Source organism: Phoenix dactylifera, chromosome 12, assembly GCF_051530095.1.
Source record: "Phoenix dactylifera cultivar Ajwa chromosome 12, Ajwa_hap1_PhDact_Kaust_v1.1, whole genome shotgun sequence".
Classification (NCBI taxonomy): Eukaryota; Viridiplantae; Streptophyta; class Magnoliopsida; order Arecales; family Arecaceae; genus Phoenix; species Phoenix dactylifera.
In genome coordinates this window covers 20,724,879-20,745,955 of record NC_143201.1, presented here as the reverse complement: position 1 = coordinate 20,745,955, position 21,077 = coordinate 20,724,879, and the positions used below count along the sequence as shown (strand labels likewise).

General features: G+C 43.8%; 3 protein-coding genes across 5 annotated transcripts; 1 reads left to right on the top strand and 2 right to left on the bottom strand.

The window, feature by feature from the left end:
* Nucleotides 1-2,178: 2,178 nt before the first annotated feature.
* Nucleotides 2,179-4,331, bottom strand: LOC103701808 (uncharacterized). 3 transcript variants are annotated; one of them, XR_015972176.1, is made up of 5 exons: nt 3,833-4,331; nt 3,647-3,750; nt 3,385-3,555; nt 2,936-3,292; nt 2,330-2,785 (listed from the first exon to the last, which is right to left on the bottom strand). XR_015972176.1 is itself a non-coding variant. In XM_008783987.4 (4 exons), the coding sequence occupies exons 1-4, from the start codon at nt 4,181-4,183 to the stop codon at nt 3,226-3,228; spliced, it is 642 nt and encodes a 213-aa protein (XP_008782209.3). In that variant the 5' UTR covers nt 4,184-4,329; the 3' UTR covers nt 2,179-3,225. The 3 variants fall into 3 exon arrangements, 2 of the variants coding, with proteins under 2 accessions (XP_008782209.3, XP_088565104.1); XM_008783987.4 differs by having other exon boundaries at nt 2,179-3,292; nt 3,698-3,750; nt 3,833-4,329; XM_088708978.1 differs by having other exon boundaries at nt 2,179-3,292; nt 3,833-4,328.
* Nucleotides 4,332-10,252: 5,921 nt separating this feature from the next.
* Nucleotides 10,253-12,078, top strand: LOC120111994 (uncharacterized). The gene is made up of 2 exons (XM_039130569.2): nt 10,253-10,257; nt 11,466-12,078. The coding sequence occupies exons 1-2, from the start codon at nt 10,253-10,255 to the stop codon at nt 12,076-12,078; spliced, it is 618 nt and encodes a 205-aa protein (XP_038986497.2).
* Nucleotides 12,079-15,347: 3,269 nt separating this feature from the next.
* Nucleotides 15,348-17,948, bottom strand: LOC103701898 (pentatricopeptide repeat-containing protein DOT4, chloroplastic). Its single transcript, XM_008784116.5, is given in 2 exon segments — nt 15,348-16,232; nt 16,234-17,948. Coding segments are annotated over 2 exon segments (1,860 nt in total). The 5' UTR covers nt 17,394-17,948; the 3' UTR covers nt 15,348-15,532.
* Nucleotides 17,949-21,077: the final 3,129 nt, after the last annotated feature.

Sequence of the window (21,077 nt, the reverse complement as noted above, 5' to 3'; positions counted from 1 at the left end):
CCAATAAAAATAAATCCAAGTAAATTTCACATTTACAGCTATCATATCCATGATATTGTACAATAAATCGGAGTCAAATAAAGCAACTTAAAGTGAGTCGATTTCACAGACCCCGTCGATCATAAATCCATAATGCCACATAAAAATTGTTAGTACTGCTAGCTTTTTCTCGACACGATGTCATATAAAAATTATTAGTCGCTTTCCAAATTAAACTGTCGCAACAAAACCATACCCTGAGTTATATGCAGTGCCAAGCGGGGGTCAAGGATTGGGACATAGTCCTGAAGTTTCCATACAGTCGTGCACGTCCCGAACTTTTTTCCATGGACTAAACGGCTGAAGTCTCCCAACACGGTTGAATAATTAATGAATACTTTTTGCCCTCCTACCTCGCCTATCCTCTCGCTTCACTTGGCAAGGAACGTTACCCAGCTCCATGACCTTTCTAAGAGCACGGTTGATTCGCAAAAAAAAAGGAAGAAAAAAAAAATGGTCAACAAAAAAATAAAAAGATATTTCTTGTTTGATTAGAGTTTTTAAAGAAGAGAGAGGAAAAAATTATATTCTCGTAGAATATGATTTTCATATTTCGGGCTCATTTGGTTCACAGGAAAAGAAGGAGAAAAAATGTGATCAACGAAAAAGTAAGGATATGCTTCTTGTTTTGTTGGAGTTTTCAAAAGAGAGAAATGGAAAAGTTGTATTTTCGTGGGAATATGATTCACATGTTTCATTGAAAAGTCTTTTTCATGAGAAACATGAGAAAGTTACTATTCCGTGAGCCGAAAATCGAAAAATTTTTATTTTTATTTTCAAAAAAGCCCTTTAGCTATCGTTATTTGATCTAAAGCATTAAAAACTTAATTTTTATTAAAGATATAATAGGAATTACACATAACTTTTTCAGAAAAATGGATAGTCAACCAAATAGAAGCATTTTGAAAATTTGTCACTTTTTCATGGTCAACCAAACATGCCAAAAGTACTTTTTTAGGCATCCTCTTTCCAAAAATCTGCTTTCCAGGAATCATAATCCTATGAGGAAAAATGCTTTCTGCGAACCAAACGAGCCCTTCATGGAAAAGTCTTTCCCATGAGAAACATGGACAAGTTACTTTTCCGTGAGCCGAAAATCGAAATATTTTTATTTTTTTTCAAAAAGGCCCTTCAAGGATCCTTATTTAATCCAAAGCATTAAAGACCTAATTTTTATTAAGGGTATAATAGGAATTACACATAACTTTTCCAAGAAAGTGGATGGTCAACCAAATATAAACACTCTGAAAATCTGTCACTTTCCCATGATCAACCAAATATGCTAAAAGTACTTTTCCAGACATTCTCTTTTTAGGAATCTGTTTTCTAAAAATCATATTTCTATGAAAAAAAATGCTTTCCGTGAACCAAACGAGTCTTAAAAGTCCGACACTCTCCAACTCCCACGACTTAAACCCTTAACGGAAGACAGTAACTGATTGAGGCTGATTCGGCTACGATTATTGGGGCGGTAGGTATGGATATCACCTCTTGCTTCGAGATATCTAAATCATAGCCTGTAATAGCCAAACATATGTACAAAGAGGCCAACCGAGTTTCGGAATGGATGGCATCGTATGTGGCTAACCATTTCGGAAATATTCTTTAAGTTTGGAAAAGGGAGCTGCGTAATGTGTTTCGAAACTTATTGTTTTTTGACTTTTTTAAATATATCTGTATTAGAATTGCATGCATGAATCACCCGTTTTAGTAAAAAGGAATAGTTTACATATTCCTTAGTTGTTCTTCTTGCCCACCGCACATATCTCATGCTGCTTTCTAAAAACATTATATCCTACATGTTGTGCAAACGATGCATGCCATCAATCACAACAACGCTTTTTTTTTTTTTTTAATAGATCTCATTTATTAAATAATTATCTTGATACATCGCTACAAAGATATACGGCGGTGATTGACATGCATGGGCACCTGTTGTAGGCCGTGCATAATATGATTTCACCTACTTCCTAGGTATTTTTCTATTGTTCCACCCTCTTGTACGCGCTCGCATATTAAATATTAGTAATGAGAGCAATGACGTTCGTAACGATAACATTGGTGGCCATAATTATTATCATATTCATTAATCACGTAGTTTATATAGCACACTCATCCATGAATAAAATGAGGAAACGATTTAGATATCTCCATCACCCTCCAAATCTCCCTTCATGACAAAATCCAAGGTGTCAACTCTTATAATTCAACACGGCTCTGCATGTCACTCCACATCCCAGGTATGATTCATGAGATTGGTGTGATGCACATGAGAGGCATTTAGTATCCAGAGGAAAAAAAAATACTGAATATAATATATGATGTACTAACGCCCGTACAACTAATGGGTAAAAATTGCAGCTTTTATGCTGCTTAGACACCTACAGTAAGTAAATATAATAGACAATGACATATATTCAATTGTTATATAGTGAGTGTTAAATAATTAGAATCAATCTGATTAAAATCGCTATTTTTAATCTACGAGGCATATGCTTTGCATGTTATATATAAAAGTACTTTATAATTTATTTTTTATTACTATATTTATTTTATTATTTTTTATTAATTATTTTATGACGAGGGTTCGAGGAGGAGGACCACGGCATCTCACCATGTGCACAGTCGCCTTCCATGCCACTTTCCCCTTATTTTATTCGGCTCCCGGCACCGGACTGGTGTCGCGTCACCGCCCTCTCCTCCTGCTCCCGCCCACCTCGAGCCATGCCGTTATCAGCCACGTCAACTTCGTTCCCTCCGCAGCAACGGATAAATCCAAAAACATAATAACAACAATAACAATAAGTAAGAGGAAAAATCATAACCGCCGTCCGATCCGACGACGGCAGACCAAAAACCCAATTCAAAGGGAAAATTAAAGAAAAAAAAAAGTTACCGTGACACAGAGGGAGGAATGGACGAAAATTTAGAGCGAAGCATTTCGACTGAAGAAAACAAGAAAGGAGAGAGAGAGAGAGAGAGGGCTCTGGCTTTCAGCTCAGAAGCTTCTCCGAATAAAATCGTACAGAGAAAGGGGTTGTTTCTTACAGAAGAGAAAGCGGTGGATACGAGAACTGTACATTAATTTTTGAAAATTAGAGGGGAAAAAAAGGAAAAGAAATTTTGCAAAGCCCTTTTTCCATTTTCTTTTTTTTCCTTCCAGATTTTTTTTTTTGTTTTTTCACTTCATGGGATACGGATCCACTCGTACCGGCCCTCCACCGGGGCGTCGTCGACGATATCGTAGTTGTACCTGCGACGACGAGAAGAAGAGAAAAAGGAGGCTCAGGTTAGGATCTCTGCCAATGATATTGCTATCGTGAGCCGCAAGGGCCGGGAACTTACTTGGCGGCGAATCGCTGCCGCTCGTCTCTCTCCGCCGCCGCGAAGAACTCCTCGATCTCTGCCTCCGACGGCATCATCTCCGCTCTCCATCGCCTCCTCGATGTCCTCTCCACCGTCGGTTCCAGATCGCTCCATTCCTCTACTCGGCTACTCGACAGCGTCGTCTCCTTCCTATGGAATTTAAGCAATCATTTTTTAAAAAAGAAATATATAAGATGTTTATTTCTCCATGAGAAATGTGTTTTTGTAGTAACGCATACACAGAGAGAGGAAGAGAGAGGGGGGGAGAGAGAGAGAGAAAAAGCGAGGAAACCCGTCACTGCTGCACCCGGAGTAACGCGCCGCGGTGTCCAGAACCTCGCTGTCCTGAGAAGAAGACAAGAACGTAAAATTCGTAAAAAAAAAATGAAAGAGCTCGAATTCCAGCAGAATGTCGCGTAGGGCTTACCTCCGGGTCACCGGACGGCGAAGGGGGCTCCTCTGGGGCGGCCTCGCAGGAGACGTTGCTACAGTGCCGGGAGATCAGGCCGACCTCGGAGCTCGGGCACCGCCGGCTGCCGGAATTCGCCGTGGATGTCGTGATCCGAGGTTTCATGACGAGTCTCCGGCTCCGGAGCTGGAGGTACGAGATCTGGATCTCTCCCGACCCCACCACGGCCTTCCTCCTCTTCGAGCTTCTGCCCCTCCCCGCCGCCGCCGCCGCCGCAGCAGCAGCAGCCGCAGCTGCAAGGGCCGTCCTCCGCGCCCGCGTCCTCACCTCCATCACTGCGACATCTCCGATCTCTTTGCACTTCCTCATATCTCTCCCTCCCTCCCACCCTCTCTCACGGGGGAATTGAAAACTGGAAAAAGGAAGAGTAGAGCGAATGGGTCTCTTTCTCTCCCTCTTGCGGCGGAACTGAAAACTGGAGAAGGAAAGAGTGGAGTGGGAGCTGATCAGATCCGGTTTGACGGCGGGATCGTGCTTTTAAGGTGGTGCGTAACGCCTTCCCGTTAACGGGGACGGAATCATAGACAGGGACGTTAACCAGATCTGGCCGTTGCGGGAAAGGAGCTCGGGCGGTCGAATCGTAACGCGACGGGTCCGTTAACCGGCTGGCCCGGTAGAAATCACCGTTGCCGGTTACTGCACCGCCACCAGCCCAGCACAGAACCGGCGCGGGGTTAGTTACGTCCGGTCTCCGTTTGGTGGGAAGCATAAGGGTGGTTCTATATACACCCCCCCTATTGCTCAGGACACCCCCCAAAAATTAAAAAAAAATTAAATACTCTCTACACCCCCCCCCCCCCCCCCCCCCCCCAATTGCTAAGGACACCCCTAAAAAATTAAAAATTCCTAAATTACCCCCCACCCTCCCCACCCCCTCACCTAAATTGCTTTCTACACCCCCCAAACCCCCCCCCCCCACCCCGCTCTTCCCCTCCAAAACACCCGCCGGCTTCTCCCTTCCGCCCAAAAAACCTCGCCTCAAGCACCTCGCCGGCGGCCAAACCCCCTCCGTCTCCCTTTGAACTGTTCCGCCCAAAGCACCTCGCCAACGCCCAAAACCCCCCCTTCCCCCCTTCTCCCTCTCGTCGCCAGCATTCTCCCGATCTCCGACCACCTCGCCGGCTTCTCCCGGAACCACCTCCCCGGCCATCTCCCGAGCAACGAGCACCTCGCCGGCGCCTCCACGACCACCTCGAGGTAGCTCCCCCCCCCCCCCCCCCCGCCTCCCCAAATCGTTCGGCATTGGTTCTTTGAACCAGTGCCTTCGGTTCGGCCCCATGGGGCCGACCCGCTGCAATTGGGTCGGCCCCATGGGGCCGACCAAAATACATTGGTTCGGCCCCATGGGCCGACCCAATGTATCTTGGTCCCCATAGGGCCGAATCCCAATGTACAATTCCTATGCCACTCAATATATTTAGCCTCTGATAATTTACCTAATAGATGTTGCATTTCAGACCTCCCGGCTTTTTCTACAACCTTAAACCGTTGACGTACATTGTAGATAGTCGTAACATTGAGGGCATCTCTTTCCTTCAATGTGGATAATATGTCCTTTGGACGAACCAAACTCTTCGACATATCCACTAACAATTCCGTCTCCTGCTCAGATAATCTCCCTGCATATGAGTGCCCCTCCAGATTCTCTGCAGCGGGATGATTGTGCACTCCACATACGACCAGTAATATCCAATCATCCGCAGTATCCAATTTCTTTCCTCTTAATGCAAAAGGGCATCCACACTTCTTTGTCCCACAGGCAGTCTTTATTCGCTTTTCTTTTTTGGTTCGGTACGTCCCACCCCTCTCACAACCTAACGTAATTCTGGGTTTCTTAGAAATGGTACCTGCATCGGATGATTTGATTACAACAACAAAACCATTTCGCCTCCCAGCTTCACGACACCAATTACACAAGTCCTCTCTACTCTTGAAGATCTATACATTAAACAATTTATGTAAGTACACAGTTGTAAAAATAGCTCGCTAAACTAATACAAAATTGCACAATACATTATAATACCTCGTAAGTTGTAAATTCGCTTGTGTAATCCAGTACAAATTCTGATCCAATTATACTCGATTCGGTTGTAGCATAGCCCTACATATAAAATAATTTATCACCAAGAATTAATGAATCAGAGGATCTGTTCGGCACAAAATTCAGCACGGCACGCGATTTGGCACCAGAAGCCTTCTGTTCGGCTGCACAGAGCCGGACAGAAGGCTTCTGTGCGGCTGCACAGAGCCGGACAGAAGGCTTCTGTTCGGCTGCACAGAGCCGGACAGAAGGCTTCTGTTCGGCACTGTTCAGCCGAACAGAAGCCTTTTGTTCAGCGATCCAGTGCCGAACGGAGCACGAACCGTGAAAAAAAAAAATTTCGAAACAAGGTGGAACACGTACCTTTGCGGCCGATTCTTCGTCCCAAATCACTAGTTGCTTGTCCATGCTTCGAATGGGGCTTAAATCTCCTTCAAAGATCGCCTAAACGATGTAAATGGATCGAGGGGTTTAAGGGGGGTTTGAGGGGTGGGGGTGTACTGAGAAAATTTTAAGGGCAATATGGTAATTACACTAAAGGTTAGTTTGGGTATTTTTTTTTTGGTTTTTGGGGGGTGTCCTTAGCAATAGGGGGGTGTATATAGAACCACCCGAAGCATAATGGTCGGAATGTAATAATTGTGCTTCACACGAATTTACCATCCTACCACTAATTTTCGTCCAAGTTACGATGTTGCCACCGTCCGGCCGCAGTTGAGCTAATGAGACATCACCATCCGATCCTGATCGATCGGCAGAAAAGTTCTGAAATCATTCATATCGTCCGTTTTAATGTGATCAAAATGACACGAATTCTGCCGCCACTGAACACAATGATTGCAAACAGGTGTACGGACCTAGCGTCCTGGATCATGACACCACCTCACAACCCTCTGATCATGATCCATCGGCTAGAGCGTTCGGTAGTAATAAAGATTTAAACAAACGTAACGTCCGTACGATTTCTCCCATCACTCAACGTAATGATTACTCCCATGTGTAAATGAACCTACCGCCAGAGCAGCATTATGATCAGAACGGCAGCACGAAGAAGATCAGACCGCCTAAGTGAACAGGAGGGTCCAAGGCCAAACTAATGGGTTGGTACAAAAAAAACACATGATGTCGTACCCCAGTGGTGGTACACTGAAACCAGGGAAGGGGAACACTTAGTGCAGGTGCGAGGTTGATGCCGAGAATCTTCTTTTTTTTGGGAAATTATTATTTGATCAAAAAGGAGCTGATGCGACCGGGGTAGTTGGGCGCCCGTTCGCCCACGGCAGAGAAGGGTCCACTGGTGAGGGTCATGGATCAGAGGGCTGGCGCCGCTTGTCGCGGCCGGCGGACGATCCGGTGGAAACCTTGTTTGTCTTTTTCTCTCGCTCTTGATTTACGGGGGGACTGTAGGCTAGCTACCGTGAAGGCGGTGGGATCGTGGACGGACGTACGAACTGAGGGACGTCGGGCTCCGATGAGTGAAGCCGACGGAGGCACGGAAGGTTCGCCTTAGATGCGTTCATACATGCAAGGCGGCACGCTACGGGCCCATGAATGACACGTCACCCCATGCAAAGCTTGCGAACGCTCGGTGGGGAGGGCTTTTTTTTTTTTTTAATGCATGAATTGCATGATTAAAAACATTTTTGATTATCCACTAGTTGTGTTGAAAAATTTTATTAAAACCATATTTAATAATCTCATATTAGATCTTTAAATATAATTGTTCTTATGTTTATTGAAGCCAAAGAGTTCCTGATCCAAATGAATGACTTGCATAGATAGGCCATTGAGGTTTTTATAGGCCTTTTCATGTATTTACTTAATCAAAGCATGTATGTACTAGTTTCCTTTTTCTGAAATACATGCCTTGTTCCAAACACGCCTTATAGATTCCTTTTATTATTTAATTTTATAATTATTTATAAATTTATTTGATGTGGTTATTACTAATTTCTACAAAATAGTATCCAAAATCTAAGAACGAATTCCAGATTATCTTAATAATTGCTAATATTTGCATGCTTGAAAAAGCCAAGCGTAATAATATAGATTTATCATCGAATATTGCAATTATGCAGTTTGCCAAATAGTATCTTCAATTATTAAAAATAAGAAGTTTTACATTAGTTTTAGTTGAAAGATCCTTTAAATCCTTTGCAAAATCAGTTTTTCAAGACTAGCAAAACATTGCTATGAAATCTGTGCAGAAAACTTAGTTCAATTTTAATATAAAATCCTCAAAATCTGCTAGGTACTTTGAAATTCATGTATAAATCATTGAAATAGTCTTAAAGCAAGATCTTCTTTCTGATGCTTAAAAAATAGTGCAAAAATAACTATCCAAATTTAAAAATAAATTATTTCACTGCCCCAATAATCGTCCCAAAGTGTAATTTTTAGTTCAAGGATGAATATTGCTTTCCCCCGATTCAAGGATAGGTTCCCTGCCATGAGCTGGTTATACTCCTATTACAATAGTAATTAAGGGTGACTTGCTAACTAGCTACCTTATGATGCATTCTCCTCTTCTAGGTATGGGAAACCAGCTGCTTTGGGTACCTCCTTCGAATTAGCCATATGTATCGAAACCATGAGCCAAAAGGGTAACCTAGACTGCTAGCTATTGGAATCTGTTATGCACAATGGTTCCATTACTAAACATCAGCACATTGATTATTTGATTATGGCTGAGGCTCACTATTTGACCAGTAACTATTTTCGGTATGCTCAATTTGTACTAACCTACTTAATTAAACCATTATTAATACGTAATAGAAGTATACCCTACCCCATGTCAGGCAACTAAAATTAGTAAAAAAGATATATGGAAGGATAATAGATAAATAAAAGAATTAAGGGGAGAAATTATTTCTATTCTCCTTTTGTTAATGCACCCTTTTTCTTTAATTTCATGTAAAAATAGTTTTTCTTTATAAATAAGAATAGAGGAAAATATGGCTCGATTTGAAGAATCAATCCGTAACAAAAAGAAGATCAATGCAACCCCTAGAAAGAGGCGAAGCAAGAATACCTATTATGTGTGTTCTTCCTTTCATCAATTTATCTATCCCATCGCTTTAAGATAGCTCTCCACTACCTATTCTAAGCAATAAAATACCAATAGGCTATCACATCCCTTAGTGTATTAGAACATTTAACGATATATATATATATATATATATATATATATATATATATATATATATATATATATATATATATATATATATAGAGTGAAGGGCAAAATAGTCAATTTATAAATTATTGCTATGCGAGTATCGCAAACTTTGCCTTAAATTCTTGTGACAAGAGTTAACTAAAATCAATTATAGGCCATTCAAATTAAAGATTCAAACTGTTGAATATAATCTATACTACAAAAATACTAAACAAATAAAATTCAAATATAAAATAGTCATCCATGTATCAAATCCACATAAAAATGAGCATTATCAATTGTAGTAAAATGTAAAATATATGATAGGGGATATAAATTAAAATTTCACTTTATAGATCATGATGTATATATTTTAAAATGTATATAGATTTAAAATCAATAAATTTTGTAATTAAATCACAATAAAAAAAAATCATGCTACAAAAATTATCCATTTTGACACATACTTGATGATTAGGTTAAGGACCGCCAAAACATATGAATTTTGGTTTTTAGATATTCATGACATCGTAGATCATGTTCGATATTTTGAATCTTGAAATTGATTATGAATCATTAACTCTTTTTCCGAGGAGTTAACTTGTGTGCATATATTTTTACATACACAGAGAGAGAGAGAGAGAGAGAGAGAGTTTTCAGCTGGTTGATATAAGGATCAACTCCATTTTTCCCTTGGAAATCTCCTCAGCTTGAATTATGCTCTGTACCTAATTCCACATTATTAAGAAAAGGCCAGAATTTATCCATTTTATACATTTAGTGCGAAAAGCCAACTTTAATTAGTTACACAGAGCGCTCTGAAATTTAAGCCTCAACTGGCATCCAGCTTCGACAAGAAACCGATGAGCAGACCGAGGGGCTCACCACCTTGGCTTGCCTGGGAAGTGGTGGACCAACAACTACCCAAAAGGTCGCTCCAATATGGACTGGTAGGCCAAATCTGAATCAAAAGACCTCCGGTCAGCACTGTTCGTGAGATGAAATTTTTACATAGAAAGGAAGAACAAAGAGAAGAGATTCTTCCCGGGTAAAGGGAACTTCAGGCTAGGGAGCGCATGGACCCAAGCGTGTAATAGTAGCGTACAAACAAGGTCAAATAACCCTCGCTCAGGAGAGGTCCAAATTTTTTCTTAGATTCTTTTTTTTTTACATGCATGCAATGAGGTAAATGACGTGGAGGACGACGTTAAGACCAAGTATTCCATGCAGGGAGTTTCATAGTCTGAGAAAAAGCCTGCTCTCCTTTCTCTTCTTTACTGTCTTCCTTTTTTTCGCTGGGAAAGATAATTTGGGATTGATGTAGGCGCAGGACTTCCTTGTAGGCTTTTAGTTAGGCTAGGATGGACTCCCCCCATAGCATGAGCCCTAGAATGTCCTTCAATCAACAACCCTTGCAATCAACAATCTTCACGCGTCTCCATCATTCTTGTTCAACCATTGTTGGACCAAACCTAGAGATACCTCACTCTAGCTAAGTCCCAAACAAATTTAATGAGGCAAGAAGGTGCCATCTTCTGCCATCAAATGTGGGGCATGCCAAAACATATAAGGAAAAACGAGTGAAAAGAACAGATCGGATGTTATTTGGTAGTGTTGCAGCAAAGTTTGATCATATTTGGTTAAATGTCATGGTAATCACTATGCATGGCAATCTACCCAGAAAAGTTATCCATCTTCTTCCTCTAGATCTTTTACGTCATCCATTCATTTCTCACATTTCTCACAAACTAACTAAAATATATGACAGTGGAAACCTCAACTAGATTGATAAGTCATGGTGTAACCTATATCTAATTTCATTTTATTTTTTGATCGCACATTTCATCTTGAATAAAATTGTTAACTATGAGATTAAGAGCCCATTTGGATTTTTCAACAGGATTGAGCTGAAAATCCTGTAGGATTTGTGGACTGCACCAGTACAACCAGCAAGATCACTGACTATAAGCTTGACTAGGCAAAATATCCAAAAATGTCTTTGAAATAGGTCAGTACGAATCCCATAGAAAGAAAAAGAAAACCTCAACATATCTCTTTTTCTTCCATATGGAATTTGGGTTTGGCTCACTCTAAAACTTTTTTTGGGTACCTTATGAATACAAGCCTAACCCAGTATATTCACTACAGGAAAAGATAGATTTTCCGACGCTAGGGAAAAGCATCGGGATAGTTTTGATCAGCGCCAAATTTTACCGACGCTTTTAAAAAGCGTCGGTACATCTTTAGAATTGACGACGCTTTTTAAGCGTCGCTGTAAGCTGGACCTACGACGACGCTTATAAGCGTCGTCGTAGGCCAAATCCTTTCCAACCCTCCCGATTGATGCCCTAGTTGCCTTAAAAAGTCTCGTCTCCTCTCCTCTCATTCAAAAGGGTCCCTGAGCTCCGATCGCCTCTCCATCTCGCTTCCCGAGCTCCGATCGGCGTCCTCGAGCACAACCCCGACCTCCGCCACTCCGCCTTCAAGCCCACCTCGCCTGCCGCCAAGGCGGTCGTCGACCAGCTCCTCCGGATCGCCGACAAGGGCATCTTCGACGATCTTCTGATTTTCAGCATCACCGCTCTCGGCTGCCTGTCGAAGACCTTCCGGGCGACGGAGACGCGGATCATCGGGCCTCTGGTGCGGCTGCTGGACGAGAGGAAAGCCATCGTGTCGAGGGAGGCGGTGATTGCCCTGACCAAGTTCGTGTGCAAGGAGAATTTCCTTTGCGTCGAGCATTCCAAGGCCATCATCGAAGCCGAAGGGGCCAAGCACCTCGTCCAGCTGGTGTATTTTGGGGAGCAGCTCCAGACCGAGGCGTTGATTCTCTTGTGTTACGTCTCCCTCAACGTGCTGGAGAGTGAGGATCTCGCACAGGCAGGGGTCCTTGCGGTCCTCGCCTGGGCTTCGAAGCAGGGGCACTTGGTGCAGGACTCCAGGGTGGACTCCTCCTTGCCGGAGGCCAGAGGTCGGATGGAGCTCTATCAATCAAGAAGATCTCGATGATCGATGACATTGATGCAGGGCGAGATTTCTTCTTGGCAATCCAAAACCAGAGGGTTGATTTTTGGGGGTTTTTGCAGATCCCTTTCCTTTCTTGGTGATTGCAGGTGCTTCCGGGCGCTTCCTTACAGAGAGGAGTTCTTCTTCTGTAATTGCAGGTACTCCATCTTCTGCAGCGCGGCCAACTCTCCTTCTAGGCCGGCAAGTGCCATGCCCTGGTTCCTCTCTCTCTCATCCTCATCAATCGACCGTTCCCAGGTTCATCTTTGCTTTATGGTTCCTTTAGATCTTTGCTTTATGGTTCCTTTATGGTTCATCTTTGCCCTGGTTCCTTTAGATCTTTGATAGATTCAATTTGTATTGGTTCCTCTTTCATGGAATCTTTGTAAAATTTCTCCTTCCATGCCATGAACCATCAGCTCTCCTTCCAGGCCGACGAGCGCCATGCCCTGGTTCCCCTCTTTCTTTTTTTATTTTTTTTTAAAAACAGGTGGCTAACGCCGACGCTTATAAGTGTCGGCTTTGAGTCTTTTAGCGGCGCTTTTAAGCGTCGCTAAAAAGCGTCGTTCAAAAACTGCCCTTTTAGCGACAATTATAAGCGTCGGCGTTGAGTCTTTTAGCGACGACGCTTTTATTAGCATCGGAAAAGCTCTGTTTTTGCCGACGCTTTCTCTTAGCGTCGGCAAAAACTGGACCAACGCCCACCTGCCCGACGTCTGACCCACGCTTTGGGGTGCGTGGGCTGGATATTCGCCGACGCTTAAAAGCGTCGGTAGAGACCAAAAAAACCGCCGGGAGATATCCTTTCTTTTGTAGTGGTTGCATGTGATCTTGCTAATTACGTTAGCTCAATTCATAAATCCTACAGAATTTTTCACCCAATTTTGTAGAAAAATCCAAACAAGTCCTAAATATGTCCCTCTATGTTTTTCCTTGCTGTAGAGGCAAAAGTTTTTTGGAATCAATTTGCCTAGTATTTAATGACAAAACAATCGCACCTCAGTTGCGACTCTCTCTCTCTCTCTCTCTCTCTCTCTCTCTCTCTCTCTCTCTCTCTCTCTCTCTGCCAATAAAGTAACTTTTTATACACTATTAACATTATATAATTTCGTCTTGGATCATCATGAGGGACCATTGCATCCATTTCTCCAATTGGTTCCTTCCATAAACTTAGTCATATAAGATAAAACTTTCTTAGGTGAGAAAACACAATATGAAATTGGTTAATGCATAATGATTGGCCATGGGAATTAGTATAGCCGACAACAAAGACAAAAACCAACTAAATTCCTATCACCCGCATTGGCCAAGATCACGCGATCTAACACAATCTTACCATATTTTATGTTACCATTGTGTAATCGCAATGTCACTCTACGTCGTGAATCATCCTATAGGCCCTCCCTCTGTCCATCCCAATTAATTAGTGTCCGTGAGATTGGAGGCCCGGGCTTCCTCTCCTGTGGTCCATTGGAAGTAATTACGCACTGACTTTTTAGTGCTTCACTGGTGAATGGGGCAGAGAATTCCCTAGGCGGCCATCTCAGTGTAAAAAGAAGGGGGGCGCTCCACTCATGCATGGCCATAAGCAGCATTATTGGGGAAAAGAAAAAGGAGTGGGGGATAAAAAGTAGCCAAGGAATCTAAGCTTTTCAATGAGTGAGAGAGAGAAGCCAAGGGATTGGTTCCCTTCCATGCCCATAAGACAAAAATGTCCTTAGGGAGCCTTTACGCTTTCATCGTCCTTCCATGCCAAAAGGCTCTACTCAAAAGTTTCCAATATGTTCTGCAGAAAGCCCAAAAAAAAAGGGAGGGGGGAAAAGTTTCGCTGGCCGAGCAGAAAACCAGAAACATTCAAAAAGATGGAACAAGCCGAGCAGAAGAGTTTCTCTTCCCATGCAGTCACATGATATCGCAATTACTTGCAATATTTTCAAATGGTAATAATAAATAGTCTGACGGCCAATTGAACTTGGCTTGCTTGGTAGAGCATGAATTCTGTGAGTGTCTCTCGCGTAGCTATAGTTAGGCTAGGTGGTTACCTTTTTATGGAGTTGGGCAATTGGATTTTTTTTTTTTTTTGAGACGGATAAATTCATACAGATCTAATATGGATACATCTAATAAGATTAGAAAATAACAAATTCCAAAGTGCTCTAGGCAACTCTCCTTCTCCAACCAATAAGGTGTTTCTGGAGTGACTGGCCACATACGAAGCCAATCCGTCTGTAGCCCCATTTACCTTTTTGAATATATGTTTGGCTTAGAATGCCACATCGCCACTCATCATGACCTAAATGTCTCGAAGCAAGGGGTAGCCCTTGCCACCACCGCTGGTGTCACCCTGAATATATCCAAGCACAGTGGCCTACTCACCTTCAATTAGGACTGAGCTAGCCCGCAGCACTCACCAAAAATGGCCTAGGGCGGCCTACGCCATCCTCCGCTCTCCTCTAAGAACTGAGGTGTCAAAAATCTGACAGCCTCTAGCAATCACCATCTTAGAGTCCGGGCTTCTGATGACGAAGCCAGCACCCCCCTTCCTACCACCATCAAGCATGAGGGAAGGCAATTGGAACTCCTTGTAGTTTAGAGTTTCTCCGATCAAAGAAAACCCCATAACTAGGAAACTAATTTCCTCAACAGAACACCGAGGAATCTAAGTCATGCGCAATTGATTGAAATTAGATCTTCTAAAGTTTAGACAATCTGGACATTTTCACTGGCCTATTTGGGTGCAAAGGCCACTCACAGAGGGTTTCTACTTTAGGAAATGGAGTTGAACAGAAGAAGCAGCTTTTTTTTTTTTTCTTTTGGTCGGTCATAACTCATAAGGATAAATAATGGTTCTTTGTCTAAATTTCCATCATATTTATACTAAGTGGTCATCGATAAGTGTCAAACTGTCACGACCATTTCATCGAATAAGCAAATCATCTCTACCTTATCCAAAGGGACATGCTGTCATTTTACCTTCATTCCAAAACTTTCCTATAAAGAGACCAGGTTGGGTTTGGGCTGGGTCAAGATCCAATATCACCATTAAAAAGCTAGGCCCAAACCTGGCCAGTCCGACCTCGTCTCTGCAAATTGAAGCTCGAGCCCAGTCCAATCACTAAAACCCTTAGCCCAACTCTCACGAGAATCAGACTAGGTTGGGCTAGCCCAGGCTCATGTTCGCGGCCTACCTATGGAGGCATCGAATGCCATAATAACATGATTTCATCCAAAGTTATAAAAAAAAAAAAAAAGAAATTTCAAAATCACCGAAGTTGAAAATAAAGTAAATTACCCATCAAAAATTCCCTCTGCCACTTGATACAAGGATTTAGTAGAACTCATGCTCACTGGTGCCATCCATCATGAATAGTTAAATGTTGAGTTGCCATTTGCCAAGCCAACATTCTATGGGTCTTTCCCTTTTCCTTGCAATCATCACCCATTTACACTCCCTCCCCTATGCTGCTTCAATCCAACTATAACCCGACGGCTTCACCAGCTCTCTTTTCTCCATCATTCTCCTCACCTTCTTGGCTTCCTCCCACTGGCCTGCCCTGGTATATATATTTGACATCGTTACATAATTCCCTGGGTTTTCCGGCTCGAGCAGGACCAACTGCTCAAAGGCCAACCGTCCGAACTCCACATTCTGGTGCGTTCGGCACGCCGCTAGCAGCGCCCCCCACACGCTCTTGCTCGGCCTTACCGCCATCCTCTCGATAAACCCTGCCGCTTCCTCGAACCTCCCGGCACGTGCGAGCAAATCCACCACGCAGGCGTACTGCTCCATTGTCGGCGCCGAGCCGCAGCTCCGAGTCAAGCTCTCAAACAGCTCCAGCCCCTCGTCCACCATCCCGCCATGGCTGCACGCCACGAGAGCATTCGTGAACGTTATAGCATTGGGCTTGGGCCCCAGCCCCTTCATCAAGTCCATGAACTCGAGTGCTTCCTTCCCCAGCCCATGTGACCCATAAGCTCCAATCATCGTGTTCCACGAGACCACATCCCGTGAAACCATGCGAGAGAACACCAGATAAGCATCCTTGATGCACCCTGATCTTGAGTACATGTTCATCAGTGCATTCCACACGAGGGCGGAGGATCCGGCATAGCGCCGTGCCGCGTGCGCATGGATTTGCTTGCCTAGGTTCAGATTACGCCGGAAGGATGGTGGCGACCGTGGTCTCGTCACTTCGGATGCCTCGCGACTGCATGGCTCTAAAGTGTTCCAGCGCCGTGTGATCCAATCCACAATGGGCGAATCCGAGGATCACCGCATTCCACGCCACCACATCGGCGGGGTCCATCATCAGAAAAACCTGTTCGGCCGTCGAGAGCTTACCGCAGCTAGCGTACATCGTAATTAACGCTGCTCCTGCGGAACTATAGAACGCGTCCGCGGCCATGGTCTTCAGGCCGTAGGCGTGCGCCTCTCGGCCGTTAGCTAAACGTGCCACGTTGCGGCAGCAGGAGATGACGCAGGACAGAGTATCCTGGTCCGGCGGAACAGTTGCCGCACCCGTCATCCTTCTAAAAATCGCCAGCGCCGCCTCTTGATTCCCGCAACGAGAATAGCACGAGATCAGCGTGGTCCACGAGACCACGTTCGGATCAGATATTTGATCAAAGATCTTAAGCGCCTCGTCGCAGCGGCCCGCGCGACTGTAGCCATCCATTACTATGTTCCACGTCACGAGATCGGGTTCGCAGCCGTCTGATTCCACGGACGTCAGCAGGTCCAGCGCCAATCCGACGTACCCGGCGTTGACGTAAGCGCTGATCATCGAGTTCCAGGAGACCAGATCACGGCCGTCCGTCAGATCGAAGACGCGGCGAGCGCTGGCGGTGTCCCCGACCTTGGAGTAGGCGTCGATGAGGGCGTTGCGGACGGGGAGGACCGCGTCGGACCCGAACTTGACGGCGTCGGCGTGGACGGCGGACGGGTGGGCGGCTGCGGCGGACGAGCGGAGGACGGAGGGGAAGACGTAGCCGTCGGGAGGGACGGCGGCGGAGCGCATGGCGGCGTAGGTGGCGAGGCAGCGGAGATGGTCGCCGGAGCGGGAGAGGAGGGCGAGGATGGGGGTCCAGGCGAAGACGGAGGGGCAGGGGAGGGCGGCGAAAAGGCGGAGGGCGGAGGGGAGGTCGCCGGCGTCGGCGTAGAGCTGGAGGAGCTTGGTGGCGCGGAAGGGGGCGGCGGCGAGGCCGCGGACGAGAAGGTGCTGGTGGAGCTGGGCTATCTGGGGGAGGGATCCGCTGGTGGACAGGGCTTGGAGGAGGGATTCGAGAGAGGAGAAGGCGGCGGCAGCTCTCCATCTCATTTGGGATCGATCGGAAACATCGGGGCGGCACCAGAGCGACGGCTACGGTCGGGGGCGAGCCAGAGAGGACATGTGCTTCGGTTTGAAATTAGGGCATCACTGAACTGGGCCTGAAACGGGCCTTTAAAAAACTAAGGGGCTGCAAGCCCAAAACAAGGCCCACGTCACTAATAAAACTATGCTGTTTGAAATCCCGTACTGGAACTGCACTTAAGCCAAGCTGAAATCCTTGATGAATTTCTTGCGGCTCCATCTGTAGGGCTGTGTCTCCCTTATTTGGATAGAGAGGAGGAGTGGTGGAGGGAGGAAGGAGAAAGAAGGATTGGGGGGAGGAATGGAAGTGGGAAATTTAACCCGGTGGTGCTAGCTTACCCAAACAAGCACTTAAAGTTTGTATGTATATTCCTACAAGAATATCCTGTAGGAATCGAGCATGTTAGACTAACTAGGCTGCATCTTCTAAAGATCCGCCAAAGTTCTAGCCTAAATCTCAACCTGTGGTCTCATTAGTTTGCTGGAAGGAAAAAAAAGCTCTTGAATATCTTTTTTCTTCCCATCGAATTCAAGTTGGAGGTGTTGCATCGATATGGGCTGTGCTTAAATAAGCTGCCCAATTCACGAATTCATTAAAAATTTCAGCCCAATTTTGCTGGATTACCCAAAAATACCCTTAAGATCATCAAACAACAGGAAATCTAACCAAGGTGTCATCTCTTAACATCTCTACCTGGGATCACTATATATTAATGTTATTTTGTGAAAATTTAAATATAAGCTGCAGACATGCTATGTTTTTTTTTTTATCTTAGTATGAAATTTTTTCTTGTTCTCTAAACTGCTGTACGTGTTCAGTTACATTATTGCGATTATAAAAGAAGCAGTTTGTAGGCACGGAATGTTAAGAGAACGGTTCAAGCCCATTGGAAACAAAGTTAGAAACGCTTAGTATCTTCCAATGGAATGTGTTACCATGATGAATTAAAATAGACTGCCATCTAAATCAAATTTACTTGAGATTACAGGTCTATCAAAAGCCGAGGAAGTGCTTATAGTTCTTGGATAACTTCAGCAAGCAAGAAGTCAGAAAATGTTAGAACGGTGAAGGGTGGGATTGATGCAATTTGAAGACCGCACGTTCTTACTTCTCACTTCCAATCAAATGGAGGATTCCCGGAGACTAGTCTCGGGATGGACAGATAGTAGCAGATATTTAGATAGCCAAAATACTTTTCTATCATACCTTAGTCTTTGAAGACTGCTCTCGGGATGGACAGATTCCATTTATTTCTCCATCAAAAAGTCGAAAGTCGAGCCCTTCCAATCGTCACAATCGATATAAAAATCATCATCATGGAGAAAATGCATCTCTCGATAGCAAATGTTTGAAAGAAACTTATATAAAATAAAACCAGATAAAATATAAATAGGAAAAATCCTTAAAAGTCAAGTGCGTATTAAACTAAGTCCTCAATTCTTCTTCCGAATCTAAATAAGATTTGGAACAGTCTCGAGTCTATCGCTGTCTGCCGGCTTATTTTCCATCCCTTGGATATGACGCCTAAACAAACCAGCCCATGGTCACCGGCTCCGATCCCAATTTCCTTGATGGGAATATGTTTTTTTTTTCTTTCTAAAAATGAATGATCCATATAATTCTATTACGAATATATCCAAAAAAATCAAAATACAGTACCTCTCAGAACGCTCTAGGCAGCTCTTTCTCCTCGACCCATAAGACACTTTTAGAGTAATTGGCCACATACGAGGCTACCCAATCCGCAGCTCCGTTGCTTTTCTGTATATATATTTAGCTTGGACAACCACGCCATCACTAACTACGGCCCGAATATCTCGAAGCGGGTATGAAACCCATATATACTGTCTGTATATCTCTGACCTACTGGAGCTGAGTCACCCTCAAGCAAATCTACCCTGGTCTCTAGCACACGCTAGGCATAACCCAAATTGGGCCCATTGTCTCAATGGTTCAGATGCCATAACACTGGACGCTATGATGATGGGCCAGGCCCACGTCCTGGCTCCCTTCACCGCCGACCACATCATGTGGTGGCCCATGTGGGGTGTGGGCTCTTCTCGCGAGACCGTCTCGTTGTCCGTACCCGCACTGCCACGCTCCGCGTCACCACCGCGACGAACTGATTCCTCATTGATCGAATCGAACGGCTCTTAACGGTGGTTGTCGGACCCGGAGCTCGGTTCCAAATATAAACGGACGGCTCTGCGAGCAGGGGACGAGGGACCACTGAAAAGTAGTACCCCGGGATCCACGGCTGTACGATAATGATGCTCCTTGGGCTTCAAGCTAGCATGGGGATGCGGGACACGGAACTGTCAGCGTCTGACTAAAAATTAGGACCATAGCTGCGAGTTTGTCCTTGGGCTTTGGCTTTTCCGTCGAGCCCAAAGGCGTTTCACCACCCCTTTGTATTTGACCCCCTTTTTTTTTAGTCTTTGCTTTTTTAAAAAAAATTATAATTAAAATATAATTTAAAAATATCAGAATTAACTATTATTATCATTGTTTTTGTTGTCGTTGTGGGGCTTTAAAGTACGTAGGGCCCACTCCTATCACTTACCAAATTATTTCGGAGGTGCCTTGAGATAGAAGTGATGGCTATTAAAGGATAGCTCCACTATAGTTGGCTGCATAAGCAATGACCCGATCAACGTCACTTTTTATTTTTATTTAAATATTTTTGTCAATAAAGAAGGTGAGAATCGAGATAAGCCTTAAGTTATCCACTAGCAAGGAGTGAGGGTCCTTTTTTTTTGATCCATCTAGCTATTGGTTCAGGAAATTACTGTTTTGAAATTTCCTTCCAAGATTGTATATCCAGTCCTTAAAATAGTTATAGCATAGATTAGCCTCTTCCATGTAGCTCTTAGCTCAACTAACAACATTATAATATCACATAGTCATGTCCTGCCCATAGCCATTAAGGACAATGAACAAATCTCGCTTTAGCATTCTGCCCTCTATTCTTCATATTACTCTCAAAGTTGATTTTGAGAAAGTTAAGAGGTGGAAGCTCTAGGTGAGATGAATAACTCAAGAAGGCTAAGATTTTGTTTTGATATAAAAGACCCAAGCTTTTTTTTATTTTGTTTGGTCGGTAACTACAAATAATAACTAATAATTATTGATTGTTGGGAATTATTCTTAGATTTAAACTGAGAATATATTTTTCGTGATGATTTCGAAATATACAATCCCCATTACTCTTTTCTCGATAATTTTATCTATATCTACATTAATCCATATAAAAAAAAAGTTTGAATTCAATTAGGAATGTATCATATACAAGAAAAAGTGACGACCACGGGCAGAAACTGCAAACGTAAAATCTCGAATTTTCCTAGCTATCAATGATCCTTCTCACATCTTGACATGCATGAATTGTGAGACATGGGGCTTAGCTATATTTTCAATTTTTATTTCACTAGGGCGCCATTAGCTGACAACTCTACCAGTTGTATGTGCGAGTGGGTTGAACCAACTATAATTTTTGAGCGAGGAGATCTTTTCTTTTCTTCTGTTTTCTCTCTCTATTTTTTAAAAAAATTATCTAGCTATCTTTATTCCTAGTTTCTCTCCCAAGCTAGGAATCTAGATAACTAGTCACCTTGAGGTTACTTACAAGGGGGAGGGTTGGGTTCTTGACA